The sequence below is a fragment of the Haemaphysalis longicornis genome, unplaced genomic scaffold, assembly GCF_048455015.1.
Source record: "Haemaphysalis longicornis isolate Haplotype H1 unplaced genomic scaffold, Haemaphysalis longicornis Haplotype H1 scaffold_10, whole genome shotgun sequence".
Classification (NCBI taxonomy): domain Eukaryota; kingdom Metazoa; phylum Arthropoda; class Arachnida; order Ixodida; family Ixodidae; genus Haemaphysalis; species Haemaphysalis longicornis.
The window spans coordinates 133,328,516-133,344,372 of record NW_027526204.1 but is presented as its reverse complement, the minus strand read 5'-3'; the positions used below and the strand labels follow the sequence as shown (position 1 = coordinate 133,344,372).

Sequence of the window (15,857 nt, the reverse complement as noted above, 5' to 3'; positions counted from 1 at the left end):
GGTGCTGAAATGGTGCTACACGCGTTATCTTTGATTCGCATTCGGAACTAAGTCAGTCTTGCGCAGTCGCAGAGCAAGAAGTACGAGCTCAATATACCGGAGTTTACCGACTGCAAATGCATAAACAACAAAATGGCGGCGCCCATGAACCGTCTCAGTGTGAACAAATGTCACATGATGCGAAGTGACCAATGATCATGGCGGCGGCACGGAACAACAGGAGGAAAGAGTGCCGATATTCTTTAAACTTATCTAGTGACACTACGAGCCACTAGGTGCTGATGATTGCGAGTTCGTGCCATGTTGCACCGTAAGAGAGAGCGGCGGGAAATTCAAATGTATGTTCTGTGTTCAGGTGACTGAGGCATGTAGAGGTGGCGTCTGTGTGACCATTGTCTCTCCACTCATATCATTGTTTCTGTTCCCCCTTCTGTTCTTAAGAGAAACCTTGAAGACGGTAGGTTGTGCACTAACGCCGTTGAAAACCTAAACGAAACAAATTCTATACCAACGTTCCTTGAGGTCAGCTCGCGCCACGTCGTTTTGTCTCGCAAGCAATAATCACACGCCGATCGCGTTTTCTGGGGAGAGAAAGAAAATCACCGCAAACATTCAGATGAAAATAAACTTTATTAAGCAATGTTACAGGCGAAACATCGTTTTTTATAGCTCTACCACGCATACTATACGGTAAGAACCACAGTGATCTGGCAAGCGGGTCACACAAGCATTGATAAATGTCCTTCTATGCGAATCAACTGCTGAAAACAGGTTAGAAGCGATGTCCAAAACAATGCGGTGCCCTAAATGGTCATAATTGACAAGGTCTTTGACAAATTTCAGAAGTGTTTCCGAAGTGTTCCAAAGCTGACTAATTAACCTCAGCAATGCGAAAAAAGAAGTCAAAGGAACAACACAAAACGACATTTGCTACATCGTGTGACATAGGTATCGGTCAACGCTTGAACTCTAAAGCTTCTCATTGTATGTGTGTATATATATATATATATATATATATATATATGTGTGTGTGTGTGTGTGTAGTGCTGTGTGGCTATTTACAGTTGCTGTGACAACACACCGAGCGCGATCACTTTATAAATGGGGACAATGCCAGGAATTCTTTGCTTCTTTCGTGCAATGATGTATTTGAAGCGTTATTAACATTCTTTTCCCCCCTCGTTACGTATTTTAGCGTTGCCACAATGAATACAAAGACGGCGAACACGTGTTTTGAGGTTAGCGCAACAAGCATGGTTCGCACGTTTATATTGCAAAAGGCAGGTTGAAGAACGGATAAAAAGAATGCAGACATGTAATAACGGCATTCAAATAAAATGACTTTAGTTTGTATAACTGCTTACTTAACAAAAATACTGATACGCAAACTTTACTGCTTTCATTTTAATACACTTTCCTGTAAGTTGTATGCACTGGCGAGGCCCGCATGCAGGCAACCATGTGAGTGCGCTGTCACTGGTTGCGTAAGGCTGCGCGAGATGGCGGTACTTGTCCGGGCTAAGCACTCAATGTGTGTTTGATATTCGAAAATGAAATCCACCAATCGTTAAGTAATGTCTCGACACCAATTTGAGTGCGATTAATAACATATCTGTTGACACCCCCGTTGAGAATTGGGTTGAAATTGAGCAGACGACGCACGCTGTTTTTTTTTTTTCTGCGGCGTACTGGCGCAGTGGCACAAGCCGCGCCATGTCCGCAGCCGTTTCCAGTGTTGCCAAGCTAAGAAATTCAGAGCTAAACATTTCAGTGAATACGATCTATACACGAAGCCCTACAGCCTCACTCTCGCTTGTTCACAATCTTCGCTACCTCTCTGATTTAGCAAAAGTCGAGCGTTTTATTGTAACTCCGTTGTGGATGCTAAATAATTCGGGGAGTAGGATATATCCTCTCAAGGCATTGTTGGTATTCAAGAAGTTGGTATTCAAGGGCATTCAGGAAACAAAAAAAAACATCACTGGGCTGACCAAAAACAAAAAGTGACGAAAATTGCCAATTATATTTATAGAGCTAGAGTTTTTCATCAGAGGAACACGCGGAGCATGCAGATTATAGCGGGGGACATAACACTTGCTCGTTTAATGCGATATCTTCGTTAGTACGAAATGGATCGAGCGACATCGCCTGCACGTTTTGCTTTTCCAAAAAAGCGTGTGCCGTGCACGTTTGGTGCTATTGATGAAGAAAGAGCATGTTTGAGGCATAAAGTATTGCAAAATCCGTGCCATGATACACATTTCGTTTATAAATATTTCTCAGCCAAATATGGCGATCTATTTTGTAAAATGTTTGTAACTCACGGCGAACTGCATATTATGAAGCCTCGTTTTTTTCCCACAGCTTCCAAGTCTTGAGAAAAAGCCTACAACTTGTGTCGAAGATCAAATTTCCTGAATTCCACTTAGAATACCGCATATCTGCACCAATAGCTTTCTTTACCGGCCTGTTTGTTGTCAATCTTCAGCTATACACGGTGTTACCGACACCTGCATAATCCACCTCGTACATAGCATATATGTGTTAAACGTGAGGTTAGCTTAGAAGCAACCATTATAAATACATAGAATCTTCGTTAGAGAGTAATAGCAGAGGCGAGGACCGGTACTGGTACGATAGCTGGTACACCTGCGCATGCGCACAACCAGTTTTTCCGCCTTTGCGCATGCGCAGTAGCGCCAGTCGCCTACCAGGTACAGTATCAGAACCAGTTCTCCCCTCTGCTGTAACTCTGTGTTATAACGAAATCGCTGTACTAGAGATTTCGTTTTATCCGAAGTGTTCCATGGTCCGCGCTGTAGAATATAGAGAGCACATCATTCCTGCTTTTAAGGAAACATCGCTTAAAACGAAGCCAGATTACTGCCTGGAGGTCTTTGTTTTTTTTTTGTTTTTTTTTTTTTTTTGTAACAAGGGTTCACTGTACAATTACGTGCGCGGCTGAATGAGCAGTTGACTCTTCCGCAGAAAATATATTGCTACAAGGTTACTCTAAAACTGTACAGCATGGCCTCGGCGTCCGATCCACGCGAAATCATTGGCTTGCATAAGTACTCTAAGTTTTAGTCTATACATCCAAGGTATCACGAGTAGCTCGAGCCAACTTAAGCCTCTTAAATGTTAAAATCATATTTACGCGATAAAGCTATGCGACTAATTATGCTCGCCGGTTGCGAGCAACACGCGTTTTTTTTCTCTTTTTTTCACTCGGTGGTTTTGGAAGGTGCAGTTTATACTCGACTTAATATGTACAAAATTTGTACGAACGCTGCTGCATTCCCGCCTCCTTGGCGACAAGGCGAATCAACTCCAAGGCATATCAATAATGGCGTATCAAGCGTTTTGCGTCCATGGCGTATCAACAATCTTGAAATTGAAAAAAAAAAATTGCCACCAAGTTCTCGTATAAAATATTAAAACGAAGTTCAGGTTACCAGAGCGAAATAAAATCACCGACGAAAGTGATAATTGTCAATGAATGTCATTGCTTGGAAGATATGCAACTTTTCTCGCAACTAACTTATGAGAACGCTGTGAATAAGCCGCATTTACAGACTGACACAAAACAATGTGAGGCAACGCACTGCATGCTACTCACTGCGCTTTTGAGACATTGGTATTTCCTGAAATTTCTCTATAGACGTTTTCCAATCCAATGCAAAAAATCAGTGGCCTTAAGTTGCGCGGCCGTAACCGAAGAGCTAAGAAATTAACCGCACTTAACCATGCTTGACTCTCCAATGTCGGTTGTAACTTGAGACGTACGGTTCGGACGTGTCTTTGTTCTGCCCACCGCGTACTCGTTTATCACGTGTCATTCGCACCGAACGCATCCACATGAGAGTTTATCATCCTCCGCAGACGTGTACTTAAAGGCCACCTACAGTAATCACGTACTTTTCAAGCTTTTGCAACGATATTTCCCTTTATAGGGGCCTTGGCGTTTGGGGGGGGGGGGGGGGGGGGGGGGGGGGGCTTTTGGCGTCTCCTGTCGTCGTCGTCGTCATCGTCTTAATCGTAGTCTCATGTATTCACGGCACTAAAACATCAGGAAACTCGTTTACGCCTCGCGCTAGAACGTAGCGCGGACTTAAAAAAAACACCGGGACACTCGTTTACGCCTCGCGCTAGATAGCTTCGTGCTTCAAAGACAAAAGACTCTTACAGCGAAGCTGCATAACTCTACCCCCAACGGTTTCATCTCCGTTGGCAAAAACGCCAATGCGCCAAAAATACACTTATACACTACGTGCTTCGCCCCTCCCCAGGTTTCACGTTAGTGGAGATGGCCCGGGATTTTTTTAGCGTCGATCGGATCAGAGCCATGGCTTGCGACAAAAAGTCCCTGGTTGTCAGGCGACTCTCCGTGTTGTTGTTGGACGCCCAGTCGATGGCGACCTCAATGTCCGCTCATCTGGACCTGTCCAGAAGCGCCCTGAGCGTCGAGGACGTGCACAGGAGTACGCAAGTCAGCAACGCCGTGCTGGGCGTCACGGACGAGGCGGCGCTGTACCGGGACACCTGGCTGCTGGGCGTCGGCTTGAGAGTGTAGACGACCGTGCGCGGGTACCACGTCGTCACCGAGGACACGGACTTCTTGGGCCTCCGGGTGCTCGTGCTGGCCGCGGCCGCGGCCGTCGGTGCCGACCCGGCCACGAGGGGGCTGGGCACATCGTCTCTGCTGGCCAGGGGCATCGCCCGAGCCCGGGGACACTTGTACGACAGCCTGCGCCAAACGTAGCGCGCCATTCTGCGTGTCCGTACAGTGGAGGATCATGGGGCGGTCTCTCTTATTTGTCTTCCCAGAACAGTTCTGTGCAGCTCGCGGGCAGTGCAAGACTGCTCTCGTAATAGAAATGTCATGTGCCAAAAAATGCGGAGCTGTTCCGAGCAGGTCTGAGCAGAAAAGAAAGGCAAATAAAAGAGGCCAAGGGTAAAAGATGGGGTATACTTTAGATGTTAAATGGCTGTAGATGTGAATGAAAGAGTGAAAAATTATTTCTTGCACGGTATCGCCCGTGGCATCGAAATGTTGGAAATTACATTCATCTTCACTAGGCTCAAAAGACACGGTCGAAGTACTGAGGAAACACAAACAGGGCGCCGCTCACAACTAAAATTTATTTTCAAAAGAAGGAACATATATGCACACTACCGGCGCATGTTACACACTGATACTATGAATTGCATCACATGTTCTTATCTAGATATGCTACTTACAGGAATAGCTTGGGTTAAAACGGTCACTTACGAAATTTTACATTGTTTACTCCCACACACATTAAATGAAGAACTGTAGGAGGTCAAATAACAACCACAGCCTGTGATAGGCAAAATACTACGCACTCTATGCCCAATCATTTTTTTTTTTAAATTACAGCTAAAGCGTAGAGCGCTTTACAGCTTATGTTTCTTGGTTGAGCGCGAACAAACGATCCATTCCGCCCTCCCCCTCGCCCGCCTGTTTCCCCCACACCGGTTATTAATTCCTAACTTTGACCAATCGTTCATAGGTCCTGAGTCTTCTCAATGTGCTAATTTCAAAATGTGCAAACGTGACCTACGCGGGCTGATATGAAAGAAGACGATATGATTTTTACAACTGAATTTCCAATATCTCAAAACACGGAAGTCTCAGCATTTCGCTATCTTCAAGGCATTTAACTGCTTTTTTATGTAAAGGGCTGCCACGGAGGGGCATACTAGCTACAACGGTACGTGTTCCGTAGCTATAGGGCGCACGAGAGACGCGTTGCTCGATCGAACTCACAAGCAGAACAAAGAGAGATGCACAATGCAGGCTTACGAGTAGTAGGACTTTCCGCAGCGGTCGATGAGGAACGCCATGGAGTGGTCCATGATGGTTCTCGCCCGGTTGCCGCATAACCTCAGCAGGGGCTCGCTCACACAGCTCTTGAACTGGCTGTACGAGCTGCGACCGAAAGAAGGCGCAACGCCGACATAGTATACAGTATAGCTCCCTTATAGCGAAACTGGTTTTAACGAAATTCCGGCTATAAAGAACAAATGTATGTTTCCCGTTACCACTTGTACTCATATATTTAATGTTCAGATGTGGCGAAAAAACGGATATAACAAACTGATTTCCCTTTCCCGATGTGTTCGTTGTAAGCTGGCTGGACTGCATACAGTAAACTTCCGTTATAACGAAATAGCTTCGTCCGAAGTGTTTTATGTTAGTTTTTTGCGGTGCGCGCCGAAGGCAAATAATCTTCGCTATTAACGCTTTATCGCTTATAACGAAGTCACTTTTCCGTTCGGAGAACTTCGTTATAACCAGGGTTTGCCGCACGTGCAGAATGCATACGTCAGCAATGGTGTTAGACATGCAGTCGTTCCGATGATAATGATGATGATGATGATTGCTATTGGTTTCCCTTTTGTAGCGGGGTGAATACCGTGCTTCGCGCCCTCTGCCGGTCGCCGCTAACGTCAACTTGTCTCGGGAACAACTAAAGAGCGGCAATGGCTCATGTACGGTATCACTCCGCCCAAGCGACGTACCCGGATGTCAACGGGCGCTAGTTTTGAAAGGACATTGCTATGAATGCGCGACAGTGCCTGTCTTTTCTCGCGTAGTTTGTTTGTCGTCGCTGCAGTAGTTTATAAGCAAATTAAGTAAAAAAAAGTCACGAAAACGGCACGTGCCATGTTCAAAATATTCCCAGTAACGCACTACTTGCGCCGCGGAGTAACATCAGGCTGCGGTGATGAGGCACAGCGGCAACTTCTGTTGCTGTTCTTAAGTTGTGCCGGAGTGTAGTATTGCTGCGACAGGGTAGGCTTTGGCCCGATGCGGCCAAATATGAGGATTGGGAAGAGATTGAAGCTTTGCGACCATAGCACAGAAGATCTAACGCTGGTAAGCTGTATCTGAAGCACAAACGTAAAATTTATTTGTACGTGACGCACAACCTGTCCACGTCACCTGTTATGCAAAGCTCTCGATCCGTTCGGGAATGATGAATGAAATGAAAGGAAGTGCCCCTCACCAGCATATGTGGTCGTGCCTGGACGCCGGGTTGGTAACCTGGTCAACCATGGCGGTGTAGAAGACGCCGCAGTTGTCGACGGACACCTTACGAAAGCACGAGGCGTTCTGCAGGTACTCTGTGGAATGAAGGGTGAGACACAATGAAAAGGAAGAAATTGACGTGGTTGAACACGGTTAAACCAAGTTTGTTCTCGGTTGTTGCGCCGAGAGCGCACGGCCAATTAGAATAACAAATTTTGTTGGAAATAAAAACGTCTTGACGTTACTTGAATTGAATTGAATAGCACAGCAAGACAAAACACAGACGATGCTCGGCGCAGTCGCTGGTCGAGGGGCGAGCACGCAGTGAACTTAATTGGATGCAGCCAGCGACCCCTTGTATCATTTTCTGATGCCACGCACCCTTTCCTCTCCGCACCCCTCCCCTTGAAACGCACGAGAGATTAGACGCTTTCACTCCGCAATCACACGAGGCGCTGGCTTGACCTTGGCGGAGCTTGAAGGTCACGTGGACGTAACGAGCCGTTTTCTGTGCTTGCTACTGGCTTAATAGAGCTTTGGCTGGAACATATTCACATCGGGGTCATGGTGAAGTTGGTGCAAGAGCAGGAACGCATGTTGTCCCGCTGTATAAATAATGGCATCGTATTAGATGCGACTGCATCTCATTCACTCGCCTTGTCCCTCCATACGGCGTTGTTGTTGTCCGTCCACACCACTCCCCCATTCTCCTCACCACGCGAGCTGCGTTCTCCGCCGCTCACCCCCTCTCCTCTCCGATAGCGAACACTCTCTCGCGAGGGGCATTGGATTGGTTGGATTCGATTGGGTTGGCTTGGCTTGACTTGGCTTGGCTTGGCTTGGATTTGATTTGGATTGGATTAAAGTGGATTGTGTTGGATTGTGTTGCGTCATAGCCGCGCCACATTGCGTCATAGCCGCGGTCGTTCCAGCACCGGCGTTCCGATTTCGGGCACGTGCATAGACTTGATCTTCGCTGCAAATTGCACGGTGGTCTCGTTACTTCCCCATCCACTACCCGTACACTTCAGCGACCACAAGGCCGTCATCGTTAACGTTACGCCGCGTGTTAAATAAAGAATACATTATACGCGTTCCTCACACGTTTCACGCAATTAGAGAAACAACCCAACGGAAACACCAAGTGAACCCCCAAGATGCGTCGCATCTCCACAGGGTTCCCCTCGCGGGAAGGTGGGGTAATTTTTTCCTGATTCAAGGATTCAACTTCAAATTTCCCGCTTTAAATTTTATGAGCGGAGCAGAGGGAGGAGAAGGTTCACCAAAAAGATGCAATGCAGGTTGATGGCGTGGATGCAAAAAGGATACAGATGACGCAACCGTAGTCCGAAGGAATTATGAACGAAGACGGCAAAGGATACTGTTGTATCCGCCGCCCACCGAGTCACCATACGTGGCAGAGAGATGCAGACGCTACCTCGTACCCACGGAAAAGAGAGCATTTATTCTTGTTACATGCTATTTATAACCGAGCTCCGGTTACTGGTGATGATATTGGAAACTGGCCACCTTAGTAGCGTGCGCCACCTGGTGGCATGAACAGAACTACATTACACAACCCAACATCCCCCCCCTCTCAAAAAAAGGGGGCAGTACACCGTCACACAACACAACATCCCCTCCTCCCAAAAAGGGGCACCTGGTAGTTCTGTTCATGCCACCTGGTAGCATGAACAGAACTACATTACACAACACAACATCCCCTCCTCTCAAAAAAAGGGGCAGCACACCGTCACACAACACAACAGATACACCTTTTCAAATAAGTTGACTGGTTCAGTGCCACCGGTGGTGAGACGCAGAGTGCAACGCGCGACTGTTTAACGTGCCCCGAAAGTGCACCGCGTGGGAAACGTTCTTTAAATGCGTAAGCATTTGTGTGTGGACTCGAACGAGGAAACTCGTCTTTCCGTCTGTAACGCTTGATATGCCCCACTTTTTTCCGCACAAGGGCATACTAATAAGAAATGTCGCCAGGGCCTTCATACTTTGATATCAGATTTGTTACATTGCCCCAAAAAGATATCTTTTCAGCAAGGCATTCGTGTGTATAAATAATGAAGCCGACTTTGAAGGAGTTTTGTGCATAGCGCTTTGAAGGGAACACAAAGTCTTAAGGGGGTAATTAATACAAGATTCCTGCGCCTTTGTATTTCCGCATAAGACCTCCTGTATTGTCTTTAAATATGTCTTCCCAGCAAAGAATTTTTGTATTCTAGTGGAGCCAACTGTATGTTGGATTCGTATATAGCAAAGTGATACAGGAAGCTATTGGAGGTATTTAATAAAATACCCCTGGGGCTTCCTACTTTGACATCAAACTGCTTGTGCGGCACCTGTTAAAATGTCCTCCCAGAAATGCATGTGTTTTGCTTCACTTTTATTTTGCTGCCGCGGGAATTCTGTCTGTGCTACTTTTGATGTAGTCATTACAGCAACTACAGCGAGACAGCGGGCGCTTTGTCACTAAGCCCGAGGTTTTGATACCCGGCCTATGGGGTTCCAGCTTTCATGGTCATGACATGTAAAGTTTTCCGTGTATGAATTGACGCTCGTCGTACGTTTAGGAACATTGCCGCGCATAAATTAATTCGAAGCCCTTACCTACGAAGTTACACGCTCCAAAGTTCTGCACTTAAATGCGAACCAGCGTCAGCATAAGACCGCCATACCAACTACAAGCCACTTCCACGTAAGGGACTCCTCCTATTAATGCGTAGCATTCTTTGTTGAGATACCCCCACAGCCAGGACAGTGTATAACGCCCTGCATTTCCACAAAAATGCAGATATCGCGGAAGTTCCACCTGTAATCACGCTAATAGCGTAAATGGAGATAATTGGTCGCACTAAATTTTGAAAAACTAAGAAAACAAAAAAAAAAAAAATACGGAAAATGGCGAAACATGTAACGCCTTGCATTTCCACAATAATGTATATTTCGCGAACGTTCCGCCTGTAATCGTTCGAATAGCGTAAATGGAGATAATTTGTCAGACGAAATTGTTAAAAACTTAAAAATAAGAAGAATACCAAAAAAATTACGGAAAATGGCAACAGGTATAACGCATGGCAATTCCACAATAATGCAGATTTCACAAAAGTTCCAAATGCTCCAATCTTAATAACAGCATAATTGGCGGTAATTGGTGGAACAAAATTTTGACAAAATGAAAATAAAAAAATAAGCAATTACGGAAAATGGCAAACTGTATAACGCCCTGCATTTCCACAATAATGCAGATTTCGCTAATGTTCCACTTCTAATGGTTACAGTAACGTAAATGGAGATAATTTGTCGCACAGGATTTAGAAAAACAAAAAAAAATTGACTTTAAAACTCACACTCACGACAAGGGGCATAAGCATGCTACGCATTAGTAAATAATTCTCTGAATTTCTGCAGAATTTTTTGCGTATAGTATACGAAAGAAATCGAACGCACATTCTGTCACACTCATATTCGTGAGTGAATAATCAGGCTTAATCATTAAATGTAACTAGCTTCGTGTAGTAAGAGGGAAAGGGATGACGGCAAATAGGCCAAAGTTTACTCTTCCATTTAAAAAGCCTCAGTCTCAAAAAAAAAAAAAAACTTAGCGGCTATTCATTTTCAGATACAGACTTCCTCCCACAACGGGAGAATCGCATTCCGCGCATTAACTTAACAGCCTTGTCTATTTTATTTTTAAAAAAAATCACGCCATATCCACGGAATGAATGATGATAAGTGGGGCGAAGCTACGGTAACTGTAACTCTCCCGTGAAAGTTCGCCCATTACATCATTAAGAAAGACGTAAGACTGTGTGCGTACATTGTACAAATCAACTTTTATTTTCGGAGTCAATGCTCCCAGGCCCAGACCTGGTGAAAGACCCCGCGCCATCGAGGACTACCCCGCACCTCCACCACAATTTGTCACGTAGGATGGGACACAACGGTAAAGAAAGAACTTTTATTTAGGGCGAACTTGTGCCCGAACAAGACGAGAGGAAACGAGCAAAGGTCCTTGCGTCTCGTTCGATCTCCGAGAAAGACTGCCTGCGTTCGTGGCGTGATCTCTTGCGTGATCTCCCCATCGCAGTGCACGTGCGCTCGCGCCTTCGTTGGCGAACAGACAAGCTCGCGCTCCCGGTGCCGAGTTTGCGCTGCCGGTTGCAGCCGGTTCTTGCGCGTGCAACGCGGCCCACTTTGCGACATCTCCGAAAGCATGCGGCGGTCACGTACCACGAGACACAAGGGATGGACAGACCCATGGCTTTAGGAGCTTCGCCCCTAAAATCAGAACGCACACGCAGAGCCTGTCAACGCCCCCTTTGTGCCGGTGCCGGCATAAAAAAAAAACGGAGGCCCGTAAAGTCCTACGTCCACCTACCGGTAGTGTTCGGGCCCGCATAATAGCGCATGAATGCATTTCCTACCAAAGCCAGCTCTTGCCGAACCCCATACTATAAAGAAAAACGAAACCATTGTCGATATACACCACTTGCCTTGCCCTATAAATAGCGACCGAGGAGAACAAACCTATCGAAAATATCGAAAACGGAAGCGCAACCGAGCGAGGACGTCGGTGTCCGGACACCGCAGCGCAACGCATCCGCCGACGAATTGAATGCGGAAACTCGCATAGCGGAGCACAGCGGTCAAAGTGCGTTTCTTTCCGTACGTAATCACAGAGTACAGCGCCACTCGTTGCATATACGTGTAGAATAGAAAACGTGGGCACGCAACGGATGGTTGATGTCGTGCCGCCCTGATCGCATCAGCGAGCGCGAATAACGACGGGACAGGAGCAGATACTGTACGGCGTTGTATGCGACTTTGAGGAAACGGCAACATAACACCCCTCTCTCCGCTCCGCTTCTTTTATACCTTGCCCACTGTTTGAGTTCCTGGTCCGCATATAAAGCTATGCGTCTGTGTCACTTCCCTTTCCTTGACACCATGCCGTTCAAATAGAAAAATACAATGCAGCGCTATCTGTTTGTCTCACCTCACTTAATTCCCCCGTGATTGTTATTTCCGATGCACGCCACTTGAGTTCCACATGCCACGAATAGCAGCTTAACGTCCCAGCCCTCCTCCCCGCTGATAGGTTTTTTTTTTTTTTTATAGAACAAACGTTGGAGCATTATTATACACAGATATGCTCAGCAATATTGTCTCAAACGCGTATAAACACACATATAAACAGTGCCAAGTTGTTGTGAAAGGGAGGTTATTAATAGTCGGGAAATGCAGACGCACGACTCGGATGAAGAGCGCTGGCGATAGAGCGAAGCCTTGCGGTACTCCCTCTTTTCGGTGTGCATTGTTTGCGGCTAAACGGCTGGACGCCACAGCAACAATATAGGAGGGGCATATAAAGAAGCTGCCGTCAATGCAGAATACCCGATAACAGCAAGCATGAAGTAATATTGAAGCAATAATATGACCTCATACGCGCAGCGATTGCTTGGGGGCAGCAGTGCGAGGAAACGGACGTGGGAGGAAGGATGCGAGCGGAAGAACGGTCACTTTCAATGACGCATACGCTTGCAATCGACAGGAAGTTGGTGGCGCATGCGCCGTTGCCGCCCCTGCGGCCGGACGCGCATACGTTCACAGGTGACTGAGTCTTTTCACGAACGTCCTCGGCCGGTGCATGCCCACCGCTGTTTCGCCGAAGTTCCGACATTGCCTAAAATAAGCTGACAAGTGTTTCCCCTGCACGCAAATGCACTGCGGAGTGCCGCATAATGGGTTTTCTTGCATATACCGTTCCATATAGGTGTATTAATTATAATAAAAACAAAACAAAACAAGTGTGCTTGCGTGGTTTGAAGGCGACAGCCTAGCAATTATCAGACATCGTGTGCTACATCGTGTGAAGCATCATTCACACAGCCGTTTTTCACACCGTCACGTCACCGTTTTCCGTCATGGGCGACGGTTTCTCGGGCGATTTCTCGCCGAACACTGTGCGACGGCGACGGGAAGCCGAGCTCTACGTTTCCGTTCCGTCAACGCGACGGGACCACGCTCCGCAGTAAACCAGCCAATCAGAAAACTTACATTTTTGCGGCTAAATTTAGCGAAAAGTGAGCACACGCAAACATCTAAGCCATTATTTTTGCATTACAGCAATTATAGTAACCTTGTATTGTATATATCACTTTTTTTTTTTTTTTTTACTTTTCAGATTAAACACGCTCTGTTCTAGGCTAAACTGATCACTAGGCAAACGACCCTCTACTCTGATGGAGAGCTCCAATCCGAACACTACTCTGTTACGTCTCCGTCGCGGTTTTTTGACGTGACGGTGTCGTGACGAAGAAAGTGACGGCTGTGTGAATGAGGCCTTTTTCTTCCACTTTTGCTCCGACAGGCAGACTGCAGCCCTTACACGTTGCAGCTTCCTCCGCGTCAGAGCTCTTCCGCGTGCACACTCTCTACACATCACCCGTCACAGCGCATGCGCATCAGGCTATTTCTTGTTGCATTCTAACGCCGGGGCGATTAGAGGCTGAAACGGGAAGGGCATGATAGTATTGGCCCCGGCACACTCCTCCCACACGGACAACGATTTCGCTCTCGCGACGGCCTGCGCACTCGCAAACCAGGCCATGGGAGGAGAGCCTGACCCCCTCCCCCTCGTCTTTTTCCTACCGGGACGTTATTCAGCAGTACAGGATAAAACGAAAAATCTATTCACCGTGCACACCCCCAATTAAGTAAACACCAAGGATCTACGCTTCGACTACTACAAACCAACACGTTCCCTCATCCGGTTCGACTTCATAAGCAGTACCCGAATCAGCATTCACCATAGTGCAAGTCCTGCGGACAAACAGGCTCCCTGTATCATGTAATCTGTGAATGCAGACTTGCCACCCCTTTCTGTAGCCCAAACCTCGAGCAGTGGGAAACTGCGCTGTCTAGCGCACACCTCGACGACCAGGTCATGCTGACGGAGAGGGCGGAATGGGCGAAGATAGCGTTTGGACTTCTGGACTGAGATGCCTCTCCCATGCAATAAGCTAAATAAAAGTTGCTCTCTCTCTCTCTCTCTCTCTCTCTCTCTCTCTCTCTCTCTCTCTCTCTCTCTCTCTCTCTCTCTCTCTGGCGACCCTGCCTGAGATTTCACGCGAAACCTAATTTATTATCTGGTTACATCGGCGGCTATTTTGGTGCCATTTGTGTTGACGCCAGTGATTGATTGATTGATTGATTGATTGATTGATTGATTGATTGATTGATTGATTGATTGATTGATTGATTGATTGATTGATTGATTGATTGATTGATTGATTGATTGATTGATTGATTGATTGATTGATTGATTGTAGAGTTTAACGCGCCGACGCAACGCGGGCGATGAGGCGCGCCGTATAGTGGAGGGCTCCGGATTAATTTCGAACACCTGGGGATCTTTAACTTCCGCCGAAACCTCGTACACACGGGCGTTTTCGTTTTTTGCCTCCATCATAAAAGCGGCCGCCGCGGCCGGGAATCGAACCCGCGTCCTCGTGCTCAGCAGCGCAACGCCTTACGCCTTATCCACTGAGCCACCGCGGCGGGTGACTCCAACGACGACTACGACGACGGTCACTTTTCTCGTTTGATTAGACACCTTAGGATTTCGCCTCAATAACTTATCGTTAGCTGCGTATGTAGTATCGAGAGAAAAAGAGAAAGTGGACACAGGGGCCCCCTTCCTTACCCCTCTGGTATCGCTCCGAGCTGCATATTGCGTGCACCGTGTCGATGGAGTCACCGACGGCGTTGTTGAACTTTGACCTCTGGTCCTCGGTTGCGCAGTCGGTCACGTAGCGCCGGATGCAGTCCACGAAGCGGCTCCACATTCTGCAGGGAGATACGCACGACATAGTAAGATGCAGCGTTGCGACGTCAGAAAACGTACTTCCTCGTCGGTGTCGTTTTGATAAGGTGCACCGAAGTGTTTTATTTACTGTGTAGTTCATTTAACGAGCTCCGCATTCTCTCCGTGCGATATAGTGCCTTTACCGCCTGTAGATAACCGGTAATTAAACGCAAGCTTGTCAGAAACTGCCTAAGTCAGAAGTCTCCAGGCAATGCCGAAAGTTTCCAGGCCACAAGTAATTCAAACAGAAGCTTAACCATAAAATTAAAACATAACATTTTACTCCGTAAGGTTGCCAAAATTATTATTCATTGCGATTATATTAAAAATACTCTGATTCTAATCGAGAGTTCAGCTTCTCCTTTCATTATTTTGGGACTGGTAACTTTTGGCGCGGCCTGGTTACTTTTTACCGAGACTGTGCATCTAAAAATACTTTGGTCTGTGTAGGAATTGACGCAGGTAACTTTTCTTTCGAGTTTTGTGAGTTCGGGGAGTTTACCGGCGTCTGAAGCTACTTAACAGAAAGATTATGAAAAATTCGACTCCCGGTGCATGCTAATAACGTACTAGACCCCATACAGCAGATTAAGGAACAGAGCAAAAACAGAAATCAGCGACGGGTTGTCGTTTTTCGCCTCTCTTGTTCGTCGCCATGTTCGTGCGTTGAAGCTATACCGCCCTTTGGTCGTACGTATCTCCAGCCCACGCTCTGCAACGCTGAAATTGTCGAGTTCGGGAGTTACAGTTATCAAACAACGAATTATTCTATATGAATCCCGGTTCTAGAAATGCATATCTATGAGCGACTCGGGGGCAATACTTTTCGTAAGATTTCAAGATCTATGTGTTTAAATTCAGAATTGTCACCGTCATCTGGTAGCCACTTGACTAGGCATGGGTTGCTTCTCATGC

The 15,857-nt window shown here is 46.7% G+C and overlaps 1 protein-coding gene across 1 annotated transcript in view; it reads right to left on the bottom strand.

Moving 5' to 3' along the window:
• Positions 1-3,997: 3,997 nt before the first annotated feature.
• LOC144159356 (uncharacterized) overlaps positions 3,998-15,857 on the bottom strand; it is a 42,367-nt gene continuing 30,507 nt past the window's right edge. The window contains exons 3-6 of the mRNA XM_077690778.1: positions 14,781-14,923; positions 7,035-7,152; positions 5,828-5,953; positions 3,998-4,747 (exon numbers count right to left, since the gene is read on the bottom strand). Of these exons, the coding sequence (XP_077546904.1) occupies positions 4,432-4,747; positions 5,828-5,953; positions 7,035-7,152; positions 14,781-14,923 (703 nt within the window). The 3' untranslated portion in view covers positions 3,998-4,431. The remainder of the gene's footprint in view (positions 4,748-5,827; positions 5,954-7,034; positions 7,153-14,780; positions 14,924-15,857) is intronic.